The sequence below is a fragment of the Schistocerca americana genome, chromosome 2 (assembly GCF_021461395.2).
Source record: "Schistocerca americana isolate TAMUIC-IGC-003095 chromosome 2, iqSchAmer2.1, whole genome shotgun sequence".
NCBI classification, from domain to species: Eukaryota; Metazoa; Arthropoda; class Insecta; order Orthoptera; family Acrididae; genus Schistocerca; species Schistocerca americana.
Window position 1 is genome coordinate 927,056,988 of NC_060120.1, and position 26,306 is coordinate 927,083,293.

The following is a 26,306-nucleotide window of genomic DNA, read 5'->3' on the forward strand; positions in this document are numbered from 1 at the left end:
AGAGTTGTATAAATTGAAGCCTATAAGTCTTTGGACCTTTCACATACATTTTGGAACCATTTAAAATACTTGAAAATGAGTTTCTTACTCATCTTTCAAAACTAAAATTATGTTAAATAAGGCTAGGCTTTGATTTTTATGAGCCTGTTATGTGATAATGCGGTAGTGAAACAGGTTTTATGTATGGCAAAAATTTCAACTGTTTATAAAACCTGTTCAACCTAAAAGAGTAAGCTCTCCTTTTCAGGGAATGTAGAACTATATAGTACTAATCAACAGAAAAAAAAAAAAAATCAAAATTTTATGGATTGGCATTAAAAAAAAAAACCTAAAGTATAAAATAAGTTCAGAATGCTATAGTGAAAGAACTTTGACAGGTAAGTCTCAATGGAGGATTTCTTTGTAATCACAAAGCAATTATCTTTCAAATAAAAAAAGCCAACAAAATATCTAGAACTGTTCCAAGAAGCAAAATGTAGTGTGAGGAGGGCTATGCGAGAGGTGTTCAATGAATTCAAAAGTAAAGTTCTAGGTACTGACTTGGCACAAAATCCTAAGAAATTTGGTCTTATGTCAAAGCGGTAGGTGGATCAAAACAAAATGTCCAGATACTCTGTGACCAAAATGGTACTGAAACAGAGGATGACAGACTAAAGGCCAAAATACTAAATGTCTTTTTCCAAAGCTGTTTCACAGAGGAAGACTGCACCGTAGTTCCTTCTCTAGATTGTTGCACAGATGACAAAATGGTGGATTCGAAATAGATGACAGAGGGATAGAAAAACAATTAAAATCACTCAAAAGAGGAAAGGCCGCTGGACCTGATGGGATACCAGTTCAATTTTACACAGAGTACGCGAAAGAACTTGCCCCCCTTCTTGCAGCGGTTTACTGTAGGTCTCTAGAAGAGCATAGCGTTCCAGAAGATTGGAAAAGGGCACAGGTCATCCCCGTTTTCAAAAAGGGACGTCGAACAGATGTGCAGAACTATAGACCTATATCTCTAACGTCGATCAGTTGCAGAATTTTGGAACACGTATTACGTTCCAGTATAATGACTTTTCTGGAGACTAGAAATCTACTCTGTAGGAATTAGCATGGATTTCGAAAAAGGCGGTTGTGTGAAACCCAGCTCGCGCTATTCGTCCCAGGTAGATACCTTGTTTCTTGACTTCCGCAAGACGTTTGATACAGCTTCTCACAGTCGTTTAATGAAAAAAGTAAGAGCATATGGACTATCAGACCAATTGTGTGATTGCATTGAAGACTTCCTAGATAACAGAACGCAGCATGTCATTCTCAATGGAGAGAAGTTTTCCGAATTAAGATAGATTTCAGGTGTGCCGCAGGGGAGTGTCGTATGACCGTTGCTATTCACAGTATACATAAATGACCTTGTGGATAACATCGGACTGAGGCTTTTTGTGGATGATGCTGTAGTACATTGAGAGGTTGTAACAATGGAAAATTGTACTGAAATGCAGAAGGATCTGCAACGAATTGACGCATGGTTCACGGAATGGCAATTGAATCTTAATGTAGACAAGCGTAATGTGCTGCGAATACATAGAAAGAAAGATCCCTTATCGTTTAGCTACAATATACCAGACCAGCAACTGGAAGCAGTTAATCCTATAAATTATCTGGGAGTAGGCGTTAGGAGTGATTTAAAATGGAATGACCATATAAAATTAATCGTCGGTAAAGCAGATGTCTGACAGATTCATTGTTAGAATCGTAAGGAAATGCAGCCCGAAAACAAAGGAAGTAGGTTACAGTACAGTTGTTTGAATACTGCTCACCGGTGTGGGATCTGTACCAGATAGGGTTGATAGAAGGGATAGAGAAGGTCCAACGGAGAACAGTGCGCTTCATTACAGAATCATTTACTAATCGTGAAAGCGTTACAGAGATGATAGATAAACTCCAGTGGAAGATTCTGCAAGAGACACACTCAGCAGCTCGGTACAAGCTTTTGTTGAAGTTTCGAGAACATACCTTCACCGAGCAGTCAAGCAGTATATTGCTCCCTGCTACGAATATCTCGCGAAGAGACCATGAGGATAAAATCAGAGAGATTAGAGCCCACACAGAGGCATACCGACAATCTTTCTTTCCATGAACAATACGAGACTGGAATAGAAGGGAGAACCGATAGAGGTACTCAAGGTACCCTCCGCCACACACCATCAGGTGGCTTGCGGAGTATGGATGTAGATGTAGATACAGCATTTTAAAATTTTTTTCCAAAATTTGCGCCTTCAAAATGGTATATGTAGTGTCATCTTTGGAGGGCTGTATCTCGAAGCAACAAAAAAATACGTGTTCCTTACTTAGTCCTTGATTTTAACATATGCTAAATTCAATAACATTCGAGACTATGAAGGTAAGATTTTTTCCTGATTTATATGGACTATGTTGAAACAAAATTTCACAGATGCATATAATTTGTAAGAAGTATTTCTCCTGTCACATCTGCACTGCGCACACACTCCACAAAACTGCCACAGATATCACACTAGTCACTGTCTGGTGATGCCGCCTCGTGGAAAGACTCATGGGAGGTCCTACAACAACCCTCTGCCAACGCAGCATTACAATTCCGGTTATTTCTTGGTACCCTCCCCCCCCCCCCCCCCCCCCATATAACTGCCAACTTCAAAGGGCAATTTTGTTGAAAAATAACGTAATTTAGATTTAAAAAACTATCTCAGTTAGGCCATCATGCAAGCAATTGCACAATGTAAGCAGAACTTACTTTTTTACTGTTTATAAATAGCAGGCAATGTGACAAAGGAAAAAGATATAAGTACACTATTGACATTTTAACTCTAGTATCACTTTCCACAAAATACTTACATTTTGATGAAATATGCTTCCAGTATTAAAAACAACATTATGCAACAATGTTACAATTAATTTTAAATTCCATACCTGCATCAGGAACAGTAAGTAAGGAAGAGACAGCTCGCATTGCTGACCGTTTCAGTTCATCTTGCTTCTCATACTCCTGTTTAACAGAATTTGCTTTAACTTTCATTGTGCAGGTATTCCGCAGTGGCTCTATCAAACGTTCCAACCCTTAAAATGTGGGAAAGTAAAATTAAACAGAAACAGCTTACACAAACAATAAGACTGAATAGGTATACTTTCATTGTAACTGAACTGCTAGAAGTACTGATAGTACTATAATGCTTACAAATAATAACACTGAGGCAAATGTAATATTTACACATGAGAAATGAAGAACTACCATTATTATGAGCAAGACAGCATATTCATTGCAGCAACAATCACTATGGAGGTGGTAGTGATGGGGGTCAGAACAGGTGGGAGGGACAGAGAGAGGAGGGGGCAGGATAGGGTGAGAAGAGAGAAGGGAAGGGAGGAATGCAAGAAAGGGGGATGGAGGGAGGGGGGTGGGGGTAGGATAGGGTGAGAAGGTGTGACGCACAACAGGAGGATAGGGCAAGATGGTGCATTGCACAGTAGAGAGATGCAAGATCGGGTGGGGCGAGAGGCAAGATCGAGCAGGGAGGGAGGCAAGATAGGGTGGGAAGAGAAGTGGAAGGTGGAGGGACAGGAAAGGAGAGAGTAGGGAGATGGGAAAAAAAGAATACAGAATGAGGCAGAAGAGGACAAAAGAGATCCGACAACAGCACAGGAAGATAAATTCTGATGAAACAATTTCCTGTCTGAACTAACATTAACGAAAACTTCAAGTAACCTTTCCACAACCAAAGTGTGTTTAAGAGAACAGATCAGTTTTAACTGTGTTACAGAAAACCTTAGTCAGTATAAGTATGATATTCAGTACTTACTTTGTAGAACTGCAGTAGGACAAAGTTGCGCTAACCGGGCAACCATTAAATAAGTAAGCATTTTTATATCGTAATGATCTTTCAATCCATTTTCCACATGGTTTAAAAACTCAAAAATGTCAAGTCTGTCAAGACAAGAGTCAAGAAGAGTGTACATGCATTCAAATGCTGCTTTTCTGATGTCTAGTCCATCATCAACAGTATGTTTAAAAGGCCCCATCTCCACTTCTCGAATCAGTTCTTTCTGTTTTACACAAATGGAAACAATTAATTAGGAACAGGGTTGTTACAATAAAAATTTTACTGATCATACAACCACAGTAGAAAGACATTTCTTTTGCTGATTACATTTCCCTAGTTGAAGGCAAGGATAGTACTGCCACATATCTGACAACATTAAACTTGACAGTCAATGGGAACACCTGCATTCTGATGTCATATGTTGTGTTTAAGATCCCCTCCCCCATAGCCTATGTCACACACGGCATAAGCAAAACCCAATGCCCTGTTTCAGTATGTGATTTGCAGCACAACAGAAGGAGTGGTTGCTTGTTTTATCATCAGATAATTGGAACCATCTTTTCCTGACAACACTGCTTCCAAATACTGTGACTAGGTAAGGTTCTGAAACAATGCAACAAAATTAATCTACAACAATTTACTTCAAGCTGCAACCCATTTTTGTATACAGCACAATTTTACCTCTTTCTCGAAGCCTAATGTTGTGATGGTACATCACATAAATGGACATTTGGAGAAAGGAAAAAGAAGTTTTTGTTATGCAACATGTGAACCATAAATTATCTAAAGACTAAGTACGTCTGCGCAGTGCATAACAAATAGTAAAGAATGTAAATTATTATTATCAAATATTGATGTAATTAATAACGAACCACTTTTTGTATAATCTCTGTGTAACATAGGCCTTGAAGGTCATAGACAATGCTTTGACTGAACTCACTGTCCTGTTTATGTTTCGTCTAGAGGTAGGCCACCATTGTAGCGCTGGATGATAATGTTAGTTTTTTCTGTATTTTTGCAAAGTATAATAGAAATTGTTATTAGAAAGTGTGTATTATTGACTTAGTTGTCACCTCTCATGGTCACAACCATTAATTCTCATTAACCTAGTTTTTTCATAAGTTCGAGCTGCGGGGAGCTCTTCTTCCCTAGCAGCATTTGGTGGGCCATTATGCTGACTATCTTTTATAATTAATAATTAATGTTATAATATTAAATGTAAATGTGAGACACTTCTTAATTTTGATCTTTCATTAATTTCATAGTGAGAGATTTCATTCACTAAAATTCACAGCACTGAATGAGTTCAGCATCTTGCATTTTGGTCACTTAATGGCAGATGAGATTCTCTCCAGTTTTGCCTTGCAAATAATGAACAAGAAATATTGAAAATCGTTCCATTCAATAAGCTCCGCAATATCTCAGTTCATCTTTGTTAAATTTGGTACATAAATAACCAGTAGCCCCCGAGACCTATATTAATAATTACAGTTTGGATAAGAAAACGTACATTTTCTTTTCTAAATGGCAGCGCTCACGCAAACCATCTATTAGAAGGCGGTGAATCGCGCGTTGTGTTTAAAAAATATTATATCGTACGTACTTCGCGGCAGCCAATGTCTGTACGAGTGTTATCGCGGTATACATTAATTAAGTCTCATGCTAGCTCAAAATATTTAAAGACACCCAACCAAAATCATAAAATACAATTATAAAAATAAAAAATATATAATTATCCCATGATAAGTGGCCGCATATATAACTATACCGTGATGTGTGTATATTTAATTATCACTTTTTCACGCTCCCTCTAACTTTTAATTCTATCATTTTACATTTGGTTCCTCAATTTTTTAAATCATTTAAAAACAAAATATATTAAGTAATGAAGATTCATAAATAACCATCGCAAAAACCTATATCACGGAGCTTTCACTAAATGGCCTGATTAGAAGCTGTATTACAAGTAATCTGATTGAGTGGAATTACAGGTGAATTAAGTAAGGTAATTACTTTGAGAAATGTAGCAACCAGCAACATTGTATATACCTGTTTATGCAAAGACATTTCACACTTTCACCCCTCTTCAATTGGCATTAATAAATTCGCCTCTTTATCAACACAATATTTTTATCAATTACATTTTGAATGCTGCAGCTGTGGCATTAACACGTCAACTTCAACGATGCACTACCAGATATTTTAGTGATATTCATACAATGTACACATAAAAGATCTTATCACTAAATTAGAATTTTCTGATAAATTTTCATCAATTTTCTTAACTTCCAATTTAATTTCAACTATGCTTCAATACATTGCTTACTCTGAATTTAAAAATCAAATCCTTGTTGTGTGAACATGTTGTTTATTTATTGTTATTCTACTGACAAAACTGTTCCATGTTGGGCTAGACCAACTTCGGTGTTTAAATTAAAAACATAACAGAACAACAAGAAACAAACTGTCCACATGAATAAATTTGAAAGCATATTTACTTACACGGACTTTTGTTTCACTGTACAACTGTGGTAAAACAGTATCCAACAGATCTCTGACTAGAATAGGCTTGTTGTGTGCAGCTGAATTAAATGCTACTAGAGCAACTCTGCGAACATTCAAATCGGGATCCTGAAGAGTGCTCAGGAATTGTCCAATGGATTGCCTCAGTAAAGGATCAATTGCTTGGGGCTGAAAGTACACAAATTAATCAACATTCAACTAAACAATTTCTCTTCCCTCAGGAAACTGAGGAATTAAAATTCATAATAACTATAGTAAATTGGAGCAAGTAAAGTAATACAACATTTGTTATAGCTATAAATATTTTAATAATGGAGAGGTGAATACACATTCATGCCAACAGCCAAGATCTGTATATGTACAGAAATTCAGGTAATGGATTCACTAATATGAAATCTTCATATAAAGTTTTCTTATTATCATCATCACAGCTTCTTTTGTTACAGGATAAACATACAACAGTTAACAAATACCATTTCATCTGAAGTGACTAGTGACTAGTAACCCCCCCCCCCCCCCCATTTACACACAACACAAGACATGGAATAAAGTAGTTTTCAACCAAAGTAAGCATTAAAATATGTGTGTCTCAACTGAAATGTATTTTACAATTCAGTTCACCTATACTTAATTCAATATACTCCACCCACAATGTTTGAAACAATATAATAATAGCTTGTATGACCAAAAATAAAGCATGTACAACTTCTGATTTCTGGGCAGACGTGCACATTCCTCAGTTTCAAGTGAAACATAGATCATGTGAAACTTTAACACTGCCAAGTATTTCATAAGATTCACTTCAGGACAACCCCTAAATACCTTTGCCATACCCCTGTCAGCCAAGAGAGTTGCTTTCGACTTCTGTCGTATCGAGCTCTGTAACCAACTCAAATGTATTTACTTCAAAGACTTGTAGTGACTCAACATTTCTGTGGCCGTAATTGAATATTAAATGAAACTATGTTCAAAACTATTAAGGGCTTTCATGGCTAGTTGTTGACGTATTTCTTGCTGGCTTCTGTCTTGGAATCTTTGATCAACATTAAAAATTTCTCTACAAGTTTCAACAGCACAACTGCAGCCATTATCAAAGGCTGACCCTACATTGCGGTGGACTGGAACAGACAACAACAACTACTACGGATCATATGTATCAGTTATGCCAACATCTGACAGCTTTTCCCTGGTCATTACTGCTGCGAGTCTCCCAAAGTAACAAGCGACGTTTTTTCACTGCAGCATAGGAATCAAGGCTCTGTTTACCACAAGGCTTTAATCTTTCTTATTGAAATTATTGTCATGATTGTGAATTTCTATTGTTTCCTTGAACAAGTCAGCAGAGTCACTGTTCTCTGCACCAAGAACTTCTGTGTCAGCAAATTCTGATCATGCGGTCGGTCTCACATAGCATGTGCTCTGCCACAGTCAATTTCTCCATCTGCCCCAAAATGCAATACCATTTATATTCAGTGATCCTGCTACTAATATATCATCCAGCCATTCAGACAGACTTTTCCATTGTAGAAAACATATTTCCAACATTGCATGTGGGCATCTTTCATCCTTTGCCAATCTGAGATGCCCTTTGATCATCTCGGTTGCTTTGTAAATAGTTGTTAGGCCATGTTAGAGCAATATACAGAAAATTATGTCTGTCACCAATTGATGTATGTTAGAGAGCACATACCAGACATTTCTTCCTCCAAAGTGTCACTTCACTGAGAGTTAAGTTTCAGATCACTTCTTATGCAACTGGTGTGGAACCCATTGTTCCTCAGAACACTTCCCAGATGTTGCATCTTGTGTACAAGCTGCTGCAGCTCACATATGAGTATATTTTTCTGACTTGCGGTGTGATTTGACAGTTTGCGCAGGTATTCGTCAATGTATGGCAATTTACGAAACACACTGTGGCCAAGGTTTTCACCATTCCTCGTAACCAGCATAACAAGAAAGGGTAGCTGTTACTCCTGTTTCACATCCATAGCAAATTTCATGTTTGCATGGAGACTGTTCAGATATCTTAGGAAATCACCGAGATGTTTCTCACCATGGCTCCCTGCACAAGTGTCATCGATATAAATGTATCATCTCATAAGGTTACAATCTGCCAAACCCAGTGCCTGTCTTTTCAAATGCCCCTTGAAGAAACTGGTAACCACTGGACTAAATTGACTACCTGTGGCCACATTTTCAAGCTTTGTTTTTGAGTCATCTGCCTTTGGTTGGTTTGATGCGGCCCACCACAAATTTCTCTCCTGTGCCAACCTCTTCATCTCAAAGTAGCACTTGCAACCTACATCCTCAATTATTTGCTGATGTATTACAAGTTCTGTTTTCTTCTAAAGATTTTTACCCTCCACAGCTCCCTTTAGTACCACGGAAGCTATTCCCTGATTTCTTAACAGATGTCCTGCCATCCTGTCCTTTATAATTCCCAGTGTTTTACATATCCTGTACTTTCTACTTGCCAGTGTATCCATATATTTCTTTCCTCACCTACACCTAATTTTCAACATTCTTCTGTAGCACCACATCTCAAATGCTTCAATTTTCTTCTTTCCCTGCGGTTCATAGAAATCGCCATTCCACTAAGTGGCTTGTGGTATGACATGCATGGAAGATTTTTGTTATGTCCTGCAAGAAAAGTGAACCTATTTGCTCCACACTGTCGCTGAGAAGCACTTTGGTGAACAAAGAAATAACATCAAATCTTATCACTACATCATTTTGTCCTACTTTCTTCAGTTTCTCAATGAAATGTCTTGTGTCCCTTATGTAGGTGTTCGTCTTTTCCACATGCAGCTGAAGTAGAGGGGTCAAGTGTTTTGCCAGTTTATACATTGGTGAGCCACGAGCACTTGTGATCAGTTGCACCTACACATCATATTTATGGATTTTTGGTAACCCGTGCAACACAGGTTCCTCTCTAGCTCTGGGTGGATGATGCACCAATTAAGTAAGCAGGCAGTACCAATATGCTCTTGTCAATGTTAATGGTCTCAATAGTTTGTAATTCTTCTCTCTTCAGGTTGCAAGCTGGTGGTTTGGCCTGATGTAGTATTGTGGCAGTTTCACTGTGTATTTCCTAAGCTTTTTCATGAGGAAGCTTCTGGATGACCGCATTGGCGTTGGTAATGGTATCCTCCAAAGGTAAAATTCAGAGGATGACAATCAAATTCCCTGATTTTGGAAGGACAGACAATTCCTCTAGGGTCAGTGGCAGTTTACTTATGCTGGCCATTGTGTGTGACATGTTGGGAATTGATTTAACAATATGCTTTCCACATTTTACACACTTTCTCTTCTCTCACTTGGTGCAGCAGTTGAGTTTGTCCTGCATGCTTCTGTGAGTGATGCTGTCAATTTTATCCTAGTTGTCTCAATGCACATTGCCACTGAGTTGACAGAAAAAGCTGTGCATCAGTTTTTGTCAAGTTTTTCTTGGTTTGATGAATTTCCCACCCCCACCCTGCTGTAGTTACAAACTGCTTGAATGGTTGATATGATCACTTCACTGCAAACTGTGATAAAAATCTAAGAGGACTTTCTTCTTCCGTTGACGGTACAATCCTGGAATTTCCTCCCAGTAGAGGTACAGTACAAATTTGTTGAGACTTTCATGGCCAATTGTTGACATATTACCTGCTGACTTCCGTCTCAACATCTTCGGCCAATGTTTGTTTAATGATTTTTCCTAATGTTTCACCAATGTGAGTAGCAGGCATTGTCAAAGGTTTACCCACCACTGCAAACGGAGGGATGAAGTCAAGCCCGCAGCCACCAGTAATTGTATGTAACAAACCCTACCACCTCAGCTATATGGGTACCAGAAGTCCATAAAGATTATGTATCATTAAGACCAATCGTAAAAGTTCCTGGCTCAGTGATGAACAAACTGGTTCAACACTTGGCCTCTGCTTCAGCTGTACTTACAAAAAGCCAACATACACATAAAGAACATGGAACATTTTTATTGAGAAGCTGAAAAACCTACAACTCTGACCAATTATGCCCTGCTGGGCTTCGACAGTGTCTTTGTCTATCACAGTGGCATTCAATGAATTTCTGGAGATTACTGGTCCATTTTTCTGAAGGACATCAAGTTCTTTGATGTATGTCTTAACATGTGCTATTGAATGTAGAGTGATGATTTCTACGAACAGCTGGAACACGTCATCGCGGTTAGTCCATTTAAATCACGTGGTCGCCAATTTCGCCATGGAGCACTTCAAAAGACAGGCGTGGACTATGCAGCTTGTAAACCTAAGGTGTGGTAAAAGTATGTCGATGAAATAGTCTTCATGTGGAACTATGGTGATAAACAACTCAATGACTTCCTAAGAAATGTGAACAGACCCATACCAACATAAAATTTGCTGTGGATATAAAAACGGACCAACAGCTATCCTTTCTAAATGTGCTGGTTATAAGGAATAGTGAGAATCTGGGCGACATGGTATAAGGAAAACTGACAACATGGCCAATAGACTGTCAAATCATCACCTGAGCCAGGAAAGGAATAATTAATATGCTCATAACACGACATGAATATGTGAACCACAGAACAACAGACATGAGATGCAACACCTGGAATGCATTCTGAGGAGCAATGGGCACTCCACCAGCTGTGTAAGATGTGTCACTAAACCCAACCCTCAGCAAAGTGACACACTGGAAGAAGAATTGTTGGGTACGGCCTTTCTGTCATAGATCCACAGAATGTAGGACAGAACTGGCCACATATTGTGCAAACACTGCATAAAGATGATTTACAAAGTGACCAAGAAGATCAAAGAGTTTCTGAAATCAGTAAAGGACAAAGTAGAACCATTCACAATGTTCGGAATACTGCATGCCGTGTACATGTGGAAAAGTATGTCGGAATGACTGGGTCAACCATCAATACCGCAATTATAGTGAGCAGAATCAAAAAAGACCAGGAACGGCCCTAGAACTTGAGGACAATGAATGGTGGTGGTGGTGGTGATTTGTGGTTTCATGGCATGTAGTGGATGTCAACAGTCATTTGTTTGTTTTGAAAGCTAGTGGTTGCTCGTAGACAGTAGTCCGGTCAGCCAGGCAGCTGCCACCAGCCTACCAACACCAACAAGAGGGAAATAACCAATTTTGGGATGCTTTATGAGTTCCTAACTAGGAGAAGATTACATTGTTTCACCTGTGAGCTTTGGTAGTTTAGTTTTTGAATTTCTGCATGTTAATTTAATATCCATTAGACACAATTCATGCATTTCTATTTGTGTAGAAAAGTATTATTTAGTCTCATCTGTGTGCTTTGGTAGTTTAGTTTTTCAATATCTGCATGTTAATCTAATTTGTTACATTCCATCCTGGATTTTCTGTTGTTTGATTTTATTAATCTAATTTATTATACAGTTCTCGCATTTTCGTAATCATCTACAGTAGACTTCTGCAGCGCATGTCGATGTTGTTTGGTTTGTTTGTGTAGTGTAGTTTTCCATCATCTTTAGTATGGATAGGAACTGATTGCTACCTGTGGATGCGAGCTGAGTTGGTGACACTTCACTCTCAACTCCAGACTGTGTTGGCTTCAGTTACACAGCTTGAGGCTGCAGTGGACAGACGTAACTGTTTGGGACTGGCCATGGGAATCCAATGGACATCCAGCATGACCCACAAATCTGCCGACTGGTCCGCACCATTGGCCAGCCCAATTACTGCTCACATTAAGGTTGACCCCTCACCGGTGGTAGAGTGGGAGGTCATCTCAGGGCATGGCAGACTGCAAAAGAGGGGGGGGGGGGGGGGCTGAATGTTAAGTCTCCTCCGTTGGTCTGACAGTTTCCAGGTGCTATCCGTGGTTGACAATATCCCTCAGCCCAATACAGTCGTTTGTCCTGTATCAGAGGAAACCTCTCAGCCTGCAAGATCCCGGCAGTCACAGAGGGTGGTATTACTGTGAGCTGGCAGCTCCAATGTTAGGCACGTTATGGGGCCCCTTAGGGACATGACTGTCAAAGAGGGGAAGATAGGCACTGTGCACTCCGTGTGTGTACCAAGTGGAGTCATTACAGACTTGCCATGGGTCCCTCTGCATGTCATGAAGAGCACAGGGTGCAACCAATTGCAGGTGATAGCTCAAGTTGGTACCAATGTGTGTCACTTTGGATCAAAATAGATTCTCTCTGGCTTCGAGTGGCTATCTGAAGTAGTAAAGGCTGCCTGTCTTGCTTGTAAGACAAAAGCAGAGCTCACTATTTGCAGCCTAGGCGACATGACTGATTGTGGACCTCTGGTACAGAGCCATGTGGAGGGCCTCAATCAGAGGCTCAGATGGTTCTGCAAGTGTGTAGGCCACACATTCCTCAACTTGCGCCATAGGTTGGTGGGGTTTCGGGTTCCACTAAATAGGTCAGGAGACCATTACATGCAGCAGGCGGCTGGCTACACGAGTAGCAGGGGCTGTGTGGCATGGACTGGATGCTCTTATGTTAAAAGGGTCTCAGGAAAACGTAAAAAGGGCTTCAGTCTCAATGGGTGAAGGGCACACACAGGAAGAATGTACATGTAGGAATAACAGTTGTAAATTGTTGTAGCTGTGTTAGGAAAGTACCTGAGCTCCAAATGCTAATAGAAAGCACTATTGCTAATACAGTTATAGGCATGGAAAGTTGGCTAAAGCTGGAGATAAATTCAGCTAAAATTTTTGCAAAGGAACTAATGGTGTTCAGAAAGGACAGACTAAATATAGTTGGTGATGGGAGTGTTTGTTGCTGTTAGTAGTTTATCTTGTAGCAAAACTGTAGTAGATAGTTCCTGTGAGTTAGTATGGGTATAGGTCATTCTTGGCAACCGAAATAAAATAATAACTGGATCCTGTTACAGACATCCAAGCTCAGATGATACAATTGCTGAAAGGTTCAAGGAAAACTTGAGTCTAATTTCAAACACATACCCCAACTCATACAATTATAGCACTTTAATAACGATAACAAAACCAGCAGCTGTATTTGAATCCAGCATTGTTTATTATTTTTAAAACAGATTACCGCTTTCGACGTCAAATGGCGTCATCTTCTGGCCCCTGCATATGAAAACACAAATAACATGATAGAAGACTATGAGAGCAAAGACAACATTAGTTGTTTATTACTAAAAAGGAATAAATCACATCATAAAATTACATAATTAAAAACAGTATTGTTACCCACATAGAACAAAATTTAGCATCTAACTTACACAGCTTTTTTTTTTTTTTTTTTTTTTTGCAGCAATGACATAACAGACTTGAGCGGAACCCACGTGTACAATGAGTTACACCAGCAAAGAGATTGCAGTCACATATATTCCTCACCATAACAGGTACCAATATGAGATTTAAAAAAATGAAAAAAAAAAGGAAAGAAACTAATAACATAATACCAAGTGGCCGCAGTGGACAAATGCAACACAAACCTAATGACCAAATTTTCGCTGGAAAATACAAACCCACTGACATACCAAACCCCCAAAAAATGTAAACAATGTAAAACATGGTATACAAATAGCCACATGCTCCACTGATAGTACTCTACAGCAACTCATCATGTGTGTGGGTTCCTCTGAACTCTATTATGGCACTTGTCCGTGTGTGTGTGTGTGTGTGTGTGTGTGTGTGTGTGTGGGTGTGTGCGCGCGTGCTTTGAGGGGGGGGGGGGGGGCGGCAGTGGAGGTGGTTGTTGGGGATGCAAAGCATATACTAAATTTTGTTTCGTATGGGTAACAATACTATATAGTTATTACGTAATTTATCCCTTTTTAGCCATAAAATATGACTTATGTTGTCTGTGCTCTCATACTCTTCTATCATGTTATGTATGTTTCCATACACAAGGGCCTGAAGACGACACCATTTGGTGCCTAAACTGGTAGCACGTTTTAAAAAGAATAAACAATGTTGAATTCAAATACAGCTGCTGGTTTTGTTGTTATTACTCTAGTACTTCATATCCAGATGCAATCCCACTTTTCATGATGGATTACTAGAGACTCGTACCATTATAGTGGTGGCGACTTCAATTTACCCTCGATAATTTGGCAAAACTACATGTTTAAATCTGGAGGTATGCATAAAACATCATCCAAAATTGTGCTACTCAGTTTTCTCTGAAAATTATTTTGAGCAATTAGTTCATGAGCCCACTCGAATAGTAAACAGTTCTGAGAACGCACTTGACCTCATAGCAACAAATAATCCTGAGCTAATAACAAGCATCAAAAAAGACACAGGAATTAGTGGACACAGGTTTGTTGTAGCCAGACTGAATACTGTAACTCCCAAATCAAGCAAAAATAAACAAAAACATATCTATTCAAATTATAAGATAAAAATTTGCACGATGCCTTCCTGAGACACAATCTCCAATCCTTCCAAATTAACTGCGTAAGTGTATACAAGATGTAGTTTGAATTCAAAGAAATAGTATTGACAGCAATTGATAGATTTACACCAAATAAATTAACGAACAACAGATCACAAAACAGGTCAAAACACTGTTGCAAAAACCATGAAAAAAAGCATGCTAAATTTAAACAAATGCAAAATCCCCAAGATTGGCAATCTTTTACAGAAGCTTGAAATTTAGTGTGGACTTCAATTTGAGATGCTTATAACAGTTTCCACAACAAAACTTTGTCTCAAAACCTACCAGAAAATCTACAGAGATTATGGTCGTATGTGAAATATGCTAGAGGCAAGGCAAAATCAATGTCTTCTCTGCCTAACAGCAATGGAAATATTATTGATGACTGTGCTCCTGAAGCAGAATTACTAAACACAGCCTTCTGAAATTCCTTCACCAAAGAAGATGAAGTAAATATTCCAGCGTTCGAATCAAGAACAGCTGCCAACGTGAGTCACTTGGCAGTAGATATCCTTAGAGTAGTGAAGCAATTTAAATCACTTAATAAAACAAAGTCTTCTGATCCAGACTGTATACCCATTAGGTTCCTTTCAGAGTATGCTGATGCAATAGCTCCATACTTAATCATATTCAACTGCTCACTTGACAGAAGACCCGTGCCCAAAATCTGGAAAGTAGCACACAAACACCAATATTCAAGAAAGGCAATAACAGTAATCCACTAAATTAAAGGCCCATATCATTAAAGTCGATATGCAGCTGGATTTTGGAACACATGTTGGTTTGATCATTATGAATTACCTCGAAGAGAACGGTGTATTGCCATACAGTCAACGCGGATTTAAGGAACATCATTCTTGTTAAACAGAACTAGCTCTTCAGACACAGATTCCCAGAAAGCTTTTGACATCGTACCCCATCAGCAGCTTGTGATCAAACTGCATGCTTACTGAATATCATCCCAGTTATGCAATTGGATTCGTGATTTCCTGTCAAGGGAGATCACTGACAGAAAGACATTGAGTTGAATAAAAGCGATTTCTGGAGTTCCCCATTGTAGTGTTATAGGCCTTCTGCTGTTTCTTATCTTTATAAATGATTTAGAGGACGATTTGGGCAGCTGTCTTCAGTTCTTTGCAGATGATGGTGTTGTTTATAGTCTAGTAAAGCTATCAAAACTAATTACAAAATGATTTAGATAAGAAATCTGTACAGTGTGAAAAAGGAATCCTTTGAACTTCAGTTACACAATAAATCAATCAAATCTAAAGACCATAAACTCATTAAAATATCTAGGAATTACAACTGTGAACAACTTAAATTGGAAAGAACACACAGAATATGTTGTGGGGCAGGTGAAGCAAAGACTGCATTTAATTGGCAGAATGCTTAGAAGATGCAACAGATCTACTAAAGAAACTGCCTTCACTATTCTTGTCCATCCCCTTTTGGAGTACTGCCACACAGTGGGATCCTTACCATAAAGGATTAGCTGAGTAGACAGAGAAAGTTCAAAGAAGGGCAGTACCTTTTGTGTTATCGGGAAATACGGGAGAGTGTCATGGATATGATGCAATACTTGGTGTGGAAATCATGCAAACAGAGGCATTTTCCATTGTGGCGAGACCTTGCGGAATGTCAGTTACCATCTTTCTCCTCTAAAAACAGAAATATTTTGTTGACTCCATCCTACATAGGGAGACACAATCATCGTCTTAAAATAAGGGAAATTAATGCGTGCGCAGAAAGATATAGGTGTTCTTTTTTCCGCTTCCTATTCAAGAGTAGAATAACAGAATTAGTGTGAAGGTGGTTCAATGAACCCTCTGCAGCACTTAAGTGTGATTTGGACAGCAGTCAAGTAGATCCAGAATGCTTAACAGCAAGGTCATCAGCACCACTGCATGAATCGTATACGGATGAGCATGGTGAAAATCTATGAAAAAATAACAATAACATCAAAAAACCAAGTTGCATTCACATACAAGAAATGAGAAAACCTCAATTAGGTGAGCATCAGAAAAGCCTTCAATACAAGGAAAACAAAACACAGCAGAATAACTAGAAAAAAATCAAGGACAAAATACCAGTACAGACACAGTTAAAAAGGGGACAGGTGACTTCGATTGGATGGCTCCTTAGAAATAATGGGTGACTGAGCCCATCTGTGACACATTACAATCTCACACCCAATATTTTGGAAAGAATTACGGACTTCTGCATCTACATCTATACTTCACAAGCCACCTGACAGTGCGTGGTGGAGGTTACCTTGAGTACCTCTATCGGTTCTCCCTTCTATTCCAGTCTCGTATTGTTCATGGAAAGAAGGATTGTCGGTATGCCTCTGTGTGGGCTCCAATCTCTCTGATTTTATCCTCATGGTCTCTTCGCAATATAAACATAGGAGGGAACAATATACTGCTTGACTGCTCGGTGAAGGTATGTTCTCGAAACTTCAACAAAAGCTTGTACCGAGCTGCTGAGTGTCTCTCTTGCAGAATCTTCCACTGGAGTTTATCTATCATCTCCGTAACGCTTTCGCGATTGCTAAATGATCCTGTAACGAATTGCGCTGCTCTCTGTTGGATCTTCTCTATCTCTTCTATCAACCCTATCTGGTATGGGAGCAGTATTCAAGCAGTGGGCGAACAAGTGTACTGTAACCTACTTCCATTGTTTTCGGATTGCATTTCCTTAGGATTCTTCCAATGAATCTCAGTCTGGGATCTGCTTTACCGACGATTAATTTTATATGGTCATTCCATTTTAAATCATTCATAATGCCTACTCCCAGAATTTATGGAATTAACTGCTTCCAGTTGCTGACCTGCTATATTGTAGCTAAACGATAAGGGATCTTTCTTTCTATGTATTCGCAGCACATTACACTTGTCTACATTAAGATTCAATTGTCATACCCTGCACCATGCGCCAATTCGCTGCAGATCCTCCTGCATTTCAGTACAATTTTCCATTGTTACAACCTCTCGATATACCACAGCATCATCTGCAAAAAGCCTCAGTCAACCCCCGACGTTATCCACAAGGTCATTTATGTATATTGTGAATAGCAACGGTCCTATGACACTGCCCTGCGGCACACCCGAAATCACACTTACCTCGGAAGACCTCTCTCCATTGAGAATGACGTGCTGCGTTCTGTTATCCAGGAACTCCTCAATCCAATCACACAATTGGTCTGATAGTACATATGCTCTAACTTCGTTCACTAAATTACTGTGGGGAACTGTATCGAACACCTTGCGGAAGTCAAGAAACATGGCATCTACCTGGGAACCCGTGTCTGTGGCCCTCTGAGTCTCGTGGACGAATAGCGCGAGCTGGCTTTCACACGATCGCCTTTTTCGAAACCCATGCTGATTCCTACAGAGTAGATTTCTAGTCTCCAGAAAAGTCATTATACTCAAACATAATATGTGTCCCAAAATTCTACAACTGATCAACGTTAGAGATCTAGGTCTATAGTTCTGCACATCTGTTCGACATCCCTTCTTGAAAACGGGGATCACCTGTGCCCTTTTCCAATACTTTGGAACGCTTGCTCTTCTAGAGACCTACGGTACACCGCTGCAAGAAGGGGGCAAGTTCCTTTGCGTACTCTGTGTAAAATTGAACTGGTATCCCATCAGGTCCAGCGACCTTTCCCCTTTTGAGTGATTTTAATTGTTTCTCTATCCCTCTGTTGTCTATTTCGATATCTACCATGTTATCATCTGTGCGACAATCTAGAGAAGGAACTACAGTGCAGTCTTCCTCTGTGAAACAGCTTTGGAAAAAGACATTTAGTATTTCAGCCTTTAGTCTGTCATCCTCTTTTTCAGTACCATTTTGGTCACAGAGTGTCTGGACATTTTGTTTTGATCCACCTACCGCTTTGACACAAGACCAAAATTCCTTAGGATTTTCTGGCAAGTCAGTACCTAGAACCTTACTTTCGAATTCATTGAACGCCTCTCGCATAGCCCTCCTCACACTACATTTCGCTTTGCGTATTTTTTTTTTTTTTTCTCTCTCTCTGCAAGGCTTTGGCTACATTCATGTTTGCTGTGAAGTTCCCTTTGCTTCCACAGCAGTTTTCTAACTCTGTTGTAGTACCACGGTGGCTCTTTTCCATCTCTTACGATCTTGCTTGGCACAAACTCATCTAATGCATATTGTACGATGGTTCTGAACTTTGTCCACTGATCCTCAACACTATCTGTACTTGAGACAAAACTTTTGTATTGAGCTGTCAAGTACTTTGAAATCTGCTTTTTTGTCACTTTTGCTAAACAGAAAAATCTTCCTACCTTTTTTAATATTTCTATTTACAGCTGAAATCATCAATGCAGTAACCGCTTTATGATCACTGATTCCCTGTTCTGCGTTAACTGTTTCAAATAGTTCGGGTCTGTTTGTCACCAGAAGGTCTAATATGTTATCGCCACAAGTCGGTTCTCTGTTTAACTGCTCAAGGTAGTTTTCAGATAATGCACTTTAAAAATTTAACTGGATTCTTTGTCCCTGCCACCCGTTATGAATGTTTGTGTCTCCCAGTCTATATCCGGCAAATTAAGTTCTCCACCCAGAACTATAACATGGTGGGGAAATCTACTCGAAATATTTTCCAAATTTTCCTTCAGATGCTCTTCCACAACAGCTGCTGAACCAGGGGGCCTATAGAGACATCCAATTACCATGTTTAAGCCTGCTTTAACCATGAAAATTATTTCACATTTCGGATCTCCATCAATTTCCTTCGATACTATTGCACTTTTTATCGCTATAAACACGCCTCCCCTTTCGCTGTCCAGCCTGTCTCTGTGGTATACATTCCAATCTGAGTTTAGAATTTCATTACTGTTTACATCTGGTTTCAGCCAACTTTCTGTCCCTAGTTCTATGTGGGAATTGTGACCATTTATTAATGAGAGCAGTTCTGGGACATTTCTATAGACACTCCTGCAGTTTACTATTACCACATTAATATTGTTATTCCCTGTTGTATTTTGCCCACTACTACCTTGCCACGGCTCAGGAGGAGTCTTGTCGGTCCTAGGGAGGGAATTCTCTAACCTAAAAAACCCATATGTGCACTCCACACAAAATCTTAAAAGATGAATCACATGCACCTCAGTATCATTAATAATAGAGGGAAGAACCCGCAGGAGACCCATATCAACCTCAGGTCATCATATAAAAGATACTCAATATAATGGGACTTATGTCCTGAAACAGGCAGTGTTTTTCTTTTTAGCAACAATTTTTACAACACTATGAAATTTTATCATTGACAATGAATAAAAGTTGTCGATGTCCTGTCACAAGAATTGTTTGAATTAAAATATGTTGTACAGATAGCTGTGTCCCACATCTGTGACACACTGGTGGCTCCTCACAACGTCAGAGAAAGCTACACATCAATGGGCAATGTCTCCCTAAGTCATGTAAGGGCTGATACTTCTTTGCTGTGGTCAGGAGTTAAGCCACAGTCCCACTGAAGGTGTTACACAGAGTAGCTTATTACTCTCACTTCCAGCCACTGAGCCTCCCACCAACACACAGTCTTCTTGGTCAAAAATGAGGAACAGCCTGCAGGGGGACTGAACATCCTGCAGGAGGTGGAAGGGAGCAAGGCCCCTCAGCAGCCACATCACCAAGTGTTTCCCTGGATGCGCCCTGGAACCCAGCAGAAAGTTATTTCCTCGTCCTGTATTTGCAATACAAGGAGAGTGCTCTGCACATCATGCACCATCTGATTTGCGGGGTACACATGACCAATAGTGAGGAGGTATTTTGGAAATAACGAGCAGATCAGGAATTTCTTACCATGACACTGTCCCATCTACTCCAGTTACCTCAAGATGGCACACAATTCCGCATAATAAACTGAAAACTGCTCTGGGAGCCCTATCCTGAGGACAACAGGACAAAAATGGACATCCCAAGAAAAATAGAATATGGACCAGGGTTAAACTGACGAAAAACAAAAAAATAATGAGGAAGCAAAAATGAAGACAGCGAGAAACTTAACATCCAAATTGGGGATTTTAAAATTAACATAGTCTCGATTGCAAGAAACCTTTATTTTTGTGTTGATAAGTTACTGACCATCTTCAGACTTTGCATCATGATGGCAGGCAGTGGCAAGGATCGGAGCAGGTGTTACAAACTCCACGAATGTCCACTGCTCCCAGTTCATGGAGTTCGTTAACGCCTGCTCCATTCTTCGCTACTGCCTACCATCAAAGTATGAGATCTGAAGATAGTAACTACCAAACTGGTAATCACAAAAATGATAGGTTTCTTGTAGTCGAGACCATTTATGTTCATTTTAAAGTACTAAGAAAAAACACTGTTCTCCACAAGAAATGTTCTCAAAAAATTAACTGGTGATCTTGAAGCAGACAAAGTTAGATAATTCTGCTATCTCAGCAGTAAAATAACCCATGATGAGCAGAGCACACCAGCACTGGCAAAAAGGGCTTTCCTGGCTGACAAAAGCCTACTAGTATCAAACATATGCCTTAATTTGAGGAAAAAATTTCTGAGAATGTTCACGTGCAACACAGCATTGTATAGTGGTGAAACATGGACTATGGGAAAACTGCAACAGAAGATAATCGAAATGTTTGAGATGCAGTGCTACATAAGAATGTTAAAAATTAGATGTGAAGGTAAGATAAGAAATGAGGAGGTTATCTGCATAATTGGCAAGGAAAGTTTCACGGAGGCAATCGAGTTCTTACTTGACAGCTCGACAGTCACTAGTAAGGAGACATTTATGGGATGTGCCTGGCAGAAACAGGGCCCTGCACCTGGATGTAAGGAGATATGAGCCTTGAAACCTGCAGTGCACGCCAGGTCAGGTTCGGATAGAGGTGGAAAGGTGGTATCGAGGACGTGAAGCTCCTGGAAAGGAACCGTGTCTGAGACAACTTGAACCTTATCAGTGATGGAGAATCCATACAGAGAGAAGGCATGCAAACCAAAATTGTCCACCTGAAAACAGGCATCCCAGTTTGTAATCATGAGGTTGATGAACAACTTAGTGGTGGAAATATCGCCCTGAAGAACAAATGCCTGAAGCTCAGGCATCGCCCCTTGACTCTCATGGGGTTTGTATCCAACTGTCCTGATGGCTGATGACAGACATTTTGGAGATGCCTGTCTTTCCGACAACAGCTGCAGTTCTCCCAGCAATATGGACAGTCTGCACATGGTGGGCTGTGAAGCAGTCAAAATATGATGGGAGACCTCACTGTTATGCCATCAGGGTGTGACAGGCTATTCAGAGGCCACCGACTTCTGAAATCGATGACTCATGTCGTCACCGTCAGGAAAGGACTTATGAGAATTCTGTCCCCAAGGGGGCAACTGGACCACTCCTACTTAGGATTGAGGTGTTCACTTGCTGCCTGCGTGATCTCAAAAGAGTGCAAGGTTTTCAAAATAGTGTCGGGGAAGGGTTGCCTGGTATTAGGACAGAAGTGCTTACTTCCTGAGTGGAAGCTAATTTGACCACTATGGTGTCTGATCAAAGAATCTACACACCTAGTCTTGTAAGCAGGGTTTGTACAAGTGAAATCACAACTTCGACTGGACCTCTGCAAATCCGTCACCAAGAGCGGTACAGCTGGCCAAGCCAATTGTGGTACTGATGGAACTTGAGGCGCAATGCAACTGTATTTGAATCGTTGGGAATAATAATGTGACAACAATGAATACACATCCTTGAGCATGAGCGCAACACGATTTGTGAGTGGAGCCAACTTCTTTAGTAAGAAAAATGTCTTCAGGGAAGACCAAGAAAGAATGATCACTGTTTGAGAGGCTCATCAGAGATCTGAAAGGTGCCAATGTGCTGATTCAACTGCTGCTAATTCATGTCCCAGTCCTCTTTGGTGGCATCGCACAGTGGAAATACAGGTTGGTAGATCTCCACCTGGGAATTCACCACAGCCTGGTGGATAGGTTGGGAACTCTGAACCTGTAAACGATCGTACAAAATTTGAATTTCCTGACAGAGCAATTCAGTCTGTTGTTGAAATTGCTATTGAAAGAAGCTGCTAGAGCAGCCATTGCTGTTGCTGTTCCATGAACTGCACAAGTTTTGTGCCTTTGGAATGCTGATAACCTTACACCCTGTAACCAGTTATAGTGACCAGTATCAAACAAGACCAGGAACAAGTTTAAAACCTGCAGAGATGAGCGGAGGATGTCAACAGCGAGCCACATGAGAGTAAACAGGTGGACAACAACAAGAGAGAGAATGGAGATTACACAGTGTAATGATGAGTGCTGTGAATTACCCATGAGCAAAACTGTAATAACTAGTGAACCCAGAACCAAAACAACATTTTGTAGGGAGATCAATACAACCTGATAGTGACATCACAACTGACTGAGCAGCTGCACTGCTGGCTTTAAAAGGGCAGCCACAGATGCTGATAGGGCAGGAGGATCAGCATGTCTCCACAGAGTTACAGGTGCAACAACAGTGCTTGCAGATTACAGCAGTGCTACCTAGGGGCAGTCATCGAAGTCCATGCCTTCCAGCAGACTTTCAAACTCGCCAGGCCACGATTCCAGAATGATCATCAAACATTAACACTATTACAAGTTGGCACATGTGAATAAATTGGTTGTGGTGGAGCACATACTGGATAAAACCAACCACATAACGAAGTTCACTGACACAGAGGTTTTCATTGTGTGGAAAAGCTACTTCCTCCTCCCCCCTCCCTTTAGGAGCGCCATAGAAATTAACAAACATAACAATAGGTTCAACAACAAAGAAGAAAACTTCATGATAAATAGACCCACATTCCAATGCTGCAGTGAACTAATGTTGCAGGTGGCAAGGGAAGAACCTGAGCAATAATAACCAGTGGAAAGCCCTTAGACAATGGTGCAAAATCTCTGACTCAACTCCATTCTGCCACCAATGGAGGAAGAACATACGACAATGTCATTCAGATGTGCTAGTGTAATGTCATGAAAATCTGTAGACAAACATCAGCCATGGATCCCGAGACAGAAACCAACAGGCAATACATCAAAATAATGTTCATCTCACTTAAAACAGTTGTGACAGAGAAAAACCGACAGACAATATGTCAAAATAACATTCAGCTCATTTAAAACAGTTGGGACACAATCATGAATTGTACAGCTATTCATTTGTGATAAAGACAGTAAGCAAACACAAACATATTACCATTCTACGTTCATAATGTTAAATGGTATGTGCCACACCCAATAAGACGGCAACAGTTTTAACTCTATCATCCAAAGTTAAGGGCCATAGAATTCAACAACATTAAAGGTCCAATATGCTAAATCACTACAGTGTGAATTACTTTGTTTACTCAACAGTCCAAGTTTTCACATACAGATTTTATTTCTATTTGAATATCTTACAAATGACAGAATTTTACCTCATTATCAATATCTGTCAGAGAAATAAATGTAGGGCAAAACTAGACTTTAGTCTGTGTTTTCTTCACTAGCATTCATGGCACAAGTAGACCTGACTTGGTGAAGATGCAGTGCGTGCCCATGGAATTTATTTCATTGTGTTTAAAATAATGATTTCAATTAACTCAATCTGAGTTACAGACCAACAACAGATTACTACAGTCTCAATCATATGGTTAAGTATCATTTGATCTGAAAGCACACGTGACATTTCTGTCAAAATGCAATCCAACTGACATAACAGGTAACTATCATGTCTACTTACCTGATCAGAAATGGTAAATTTTACAGCAGTAACGACAGTGGTGCGCATAAGTGCCGATTCTGAGGCCAGCGACTTTTGAAGCTGTGGCAAGAGGACTCCTGGATCAATTAGTGTAAGTTTTCCCAAACACTCTGCAACAACATTACGTGTTCCTTCTTCTCCGCATTCACAGTGACGAAACAACTGCTGCCATATAGCAGGTACAAATGGCTGCAATAACTGAATACCACCAGGACTAGATGACTGCCATGATATGATCTGAAGAGTAAAAACACAAATCAGCTTTAATGATCCTGGTTGTTTGTTACCAACATGTAATGTCATTTCCCAGAACTCTTTACAAAACCTAAAAGAAAAGCTGTTTCTTTCATCTTACACACACACACACACACACACACACACACACACACACCCTAGCCAATGAACATCAATGGAAAATAATACACTGCAACAAACCTCTTTCAGTGAGTGGAGGAGGAGATACTGCCTTCTTGGTTGAGCCTCAATTTCCTGCAATACAAATGGGAGGTACTGCGGTAAGTTGCCTACAGCAACACTTCCAAGTGCATATGAGGCAGCTGATTTTATCTCTTCAGATGGTGGCGAGAATGAGTTCAATATAACTTGCTTCAAACTAGTGATGCTACTAAGGTCACTGAAAGAAAGAATTGGTAGGGTACATTACACGACACATAACCAAAAAGTACATGATAAAAGTGCAAGTTTTAAATTGAAATCTCAGAGAAATGTTTTGGTGGTTTATTAAACCAAAATTAATTTGTACCAACAGTTTTTGTTTAATATCCGATATTGTATATAAATCCCATACTGAGATCATTTATCATACAAACATGACTTATTGGACAGCCTTCTGCAGTGCATTTTTAGTATACAGTGCTCCAACACTGCAGAAGTAGATAGCAAATATCTCAAATATATCCAGATGTTGGAGCTGAGTCAGTACCATAAGAGTACAGTTACTTAGAATTTCATGACTGATTCGTAGTTATGCTTCTCATTTAACAGAATTTGGTTACCGTATTTACTCGAATCAAAGCCACACTCGAATCTAAGCCGCACCTGAAAAATGAGACTTGAAATCAAGGGGAAAAAAATTTCCCCAATGTAAGACGCACTGAAATTTGGGGCTCGAAATTCAAGGGGAGAGAAAAGCTTTAGACCGCACCTCCAATTGAAACAAAGTTGGTCCATTGTAACATGAGAGACAATTTAGTTTGAATGGATGAAGATACAGCTACAGTAGTTTGGTTCGAGTCGTAAGCTTAGCAGTTAAGCCTTACCAGGTAGCCATTGCTATGTGTGAGGCACTCTGTCCGTATTTATACGGGTATCCTTCCTTTTTCACGTGCTTAGTTTGGTTTGAATCGATTGCTTATTTTGCTTTGATCTGATAAGTGCCGTTCCCTTTGTTATAGGTGTTTACGTTACACTAAGCTGAAAATGCATTATTGTTCTGTGTCATGCATTTTCGCATTCTGATAAGTGTTGATGACCTGTCGCCTCTCATAGCAACCACCGCTTACAATAAAAATTAAAAGAGAGGAATTGTCTCATAAGCGAAATAATGGCAAGAGACTGCTATTTGTTGTTACTTACACTGCTGCTTTCTTTGATAATGATCAACAAGAACCAAATAATAGACTGCGTATGATAGATGTTCTGAACGAGAGCTTAGCGAAAATTTTTCTCTGTTTGAAAATCTTTCCAGACGCCTCTTTAGTACATTGCATTCTGCACAGAAATTAGAGTCATCTTAGATTTAAAAATCTAGTCAGTTGCCGTGCT

General features: G+C 39.8%; 1 protein-coding gene across 1 annotated transcript in view; it reads right to left on the reverse strand.

The window, feature by feature from the left end:
* Positions 1-26,306, reverse strand: part of LOC124595975 (cullin-associated NEDD8-dissociated protein 1) — a 159,454-nt gene that overhangs the window by 10,824 nt on the left and 122,324 nt on the right. The window contains exons 17-21 of the mRNA XM_047134918.1: positions 24,957-25,155; positions 24,501-24,758; positions 6,345-6,533; positions 3,822-4,065; positions 2,935-3,081 (exon numbers count right to left, since the gene is read on the reverse strand). Coding sequence (XP_046990874.1) covers positions 2,935-3,081; positions 3,822-4,065; positions 6,345-6,533; positions 24,501-24,758; positions 24,957-25,155 — 1,037 coding nt within the window. The remainder of the gene's footprint in view (positions 1-2,934; positions 3,082-3,821; positions 4,066-6,344; positions 6,534-24,500; positions 24,759-24,956; positions 25,156-26,306) is intronic.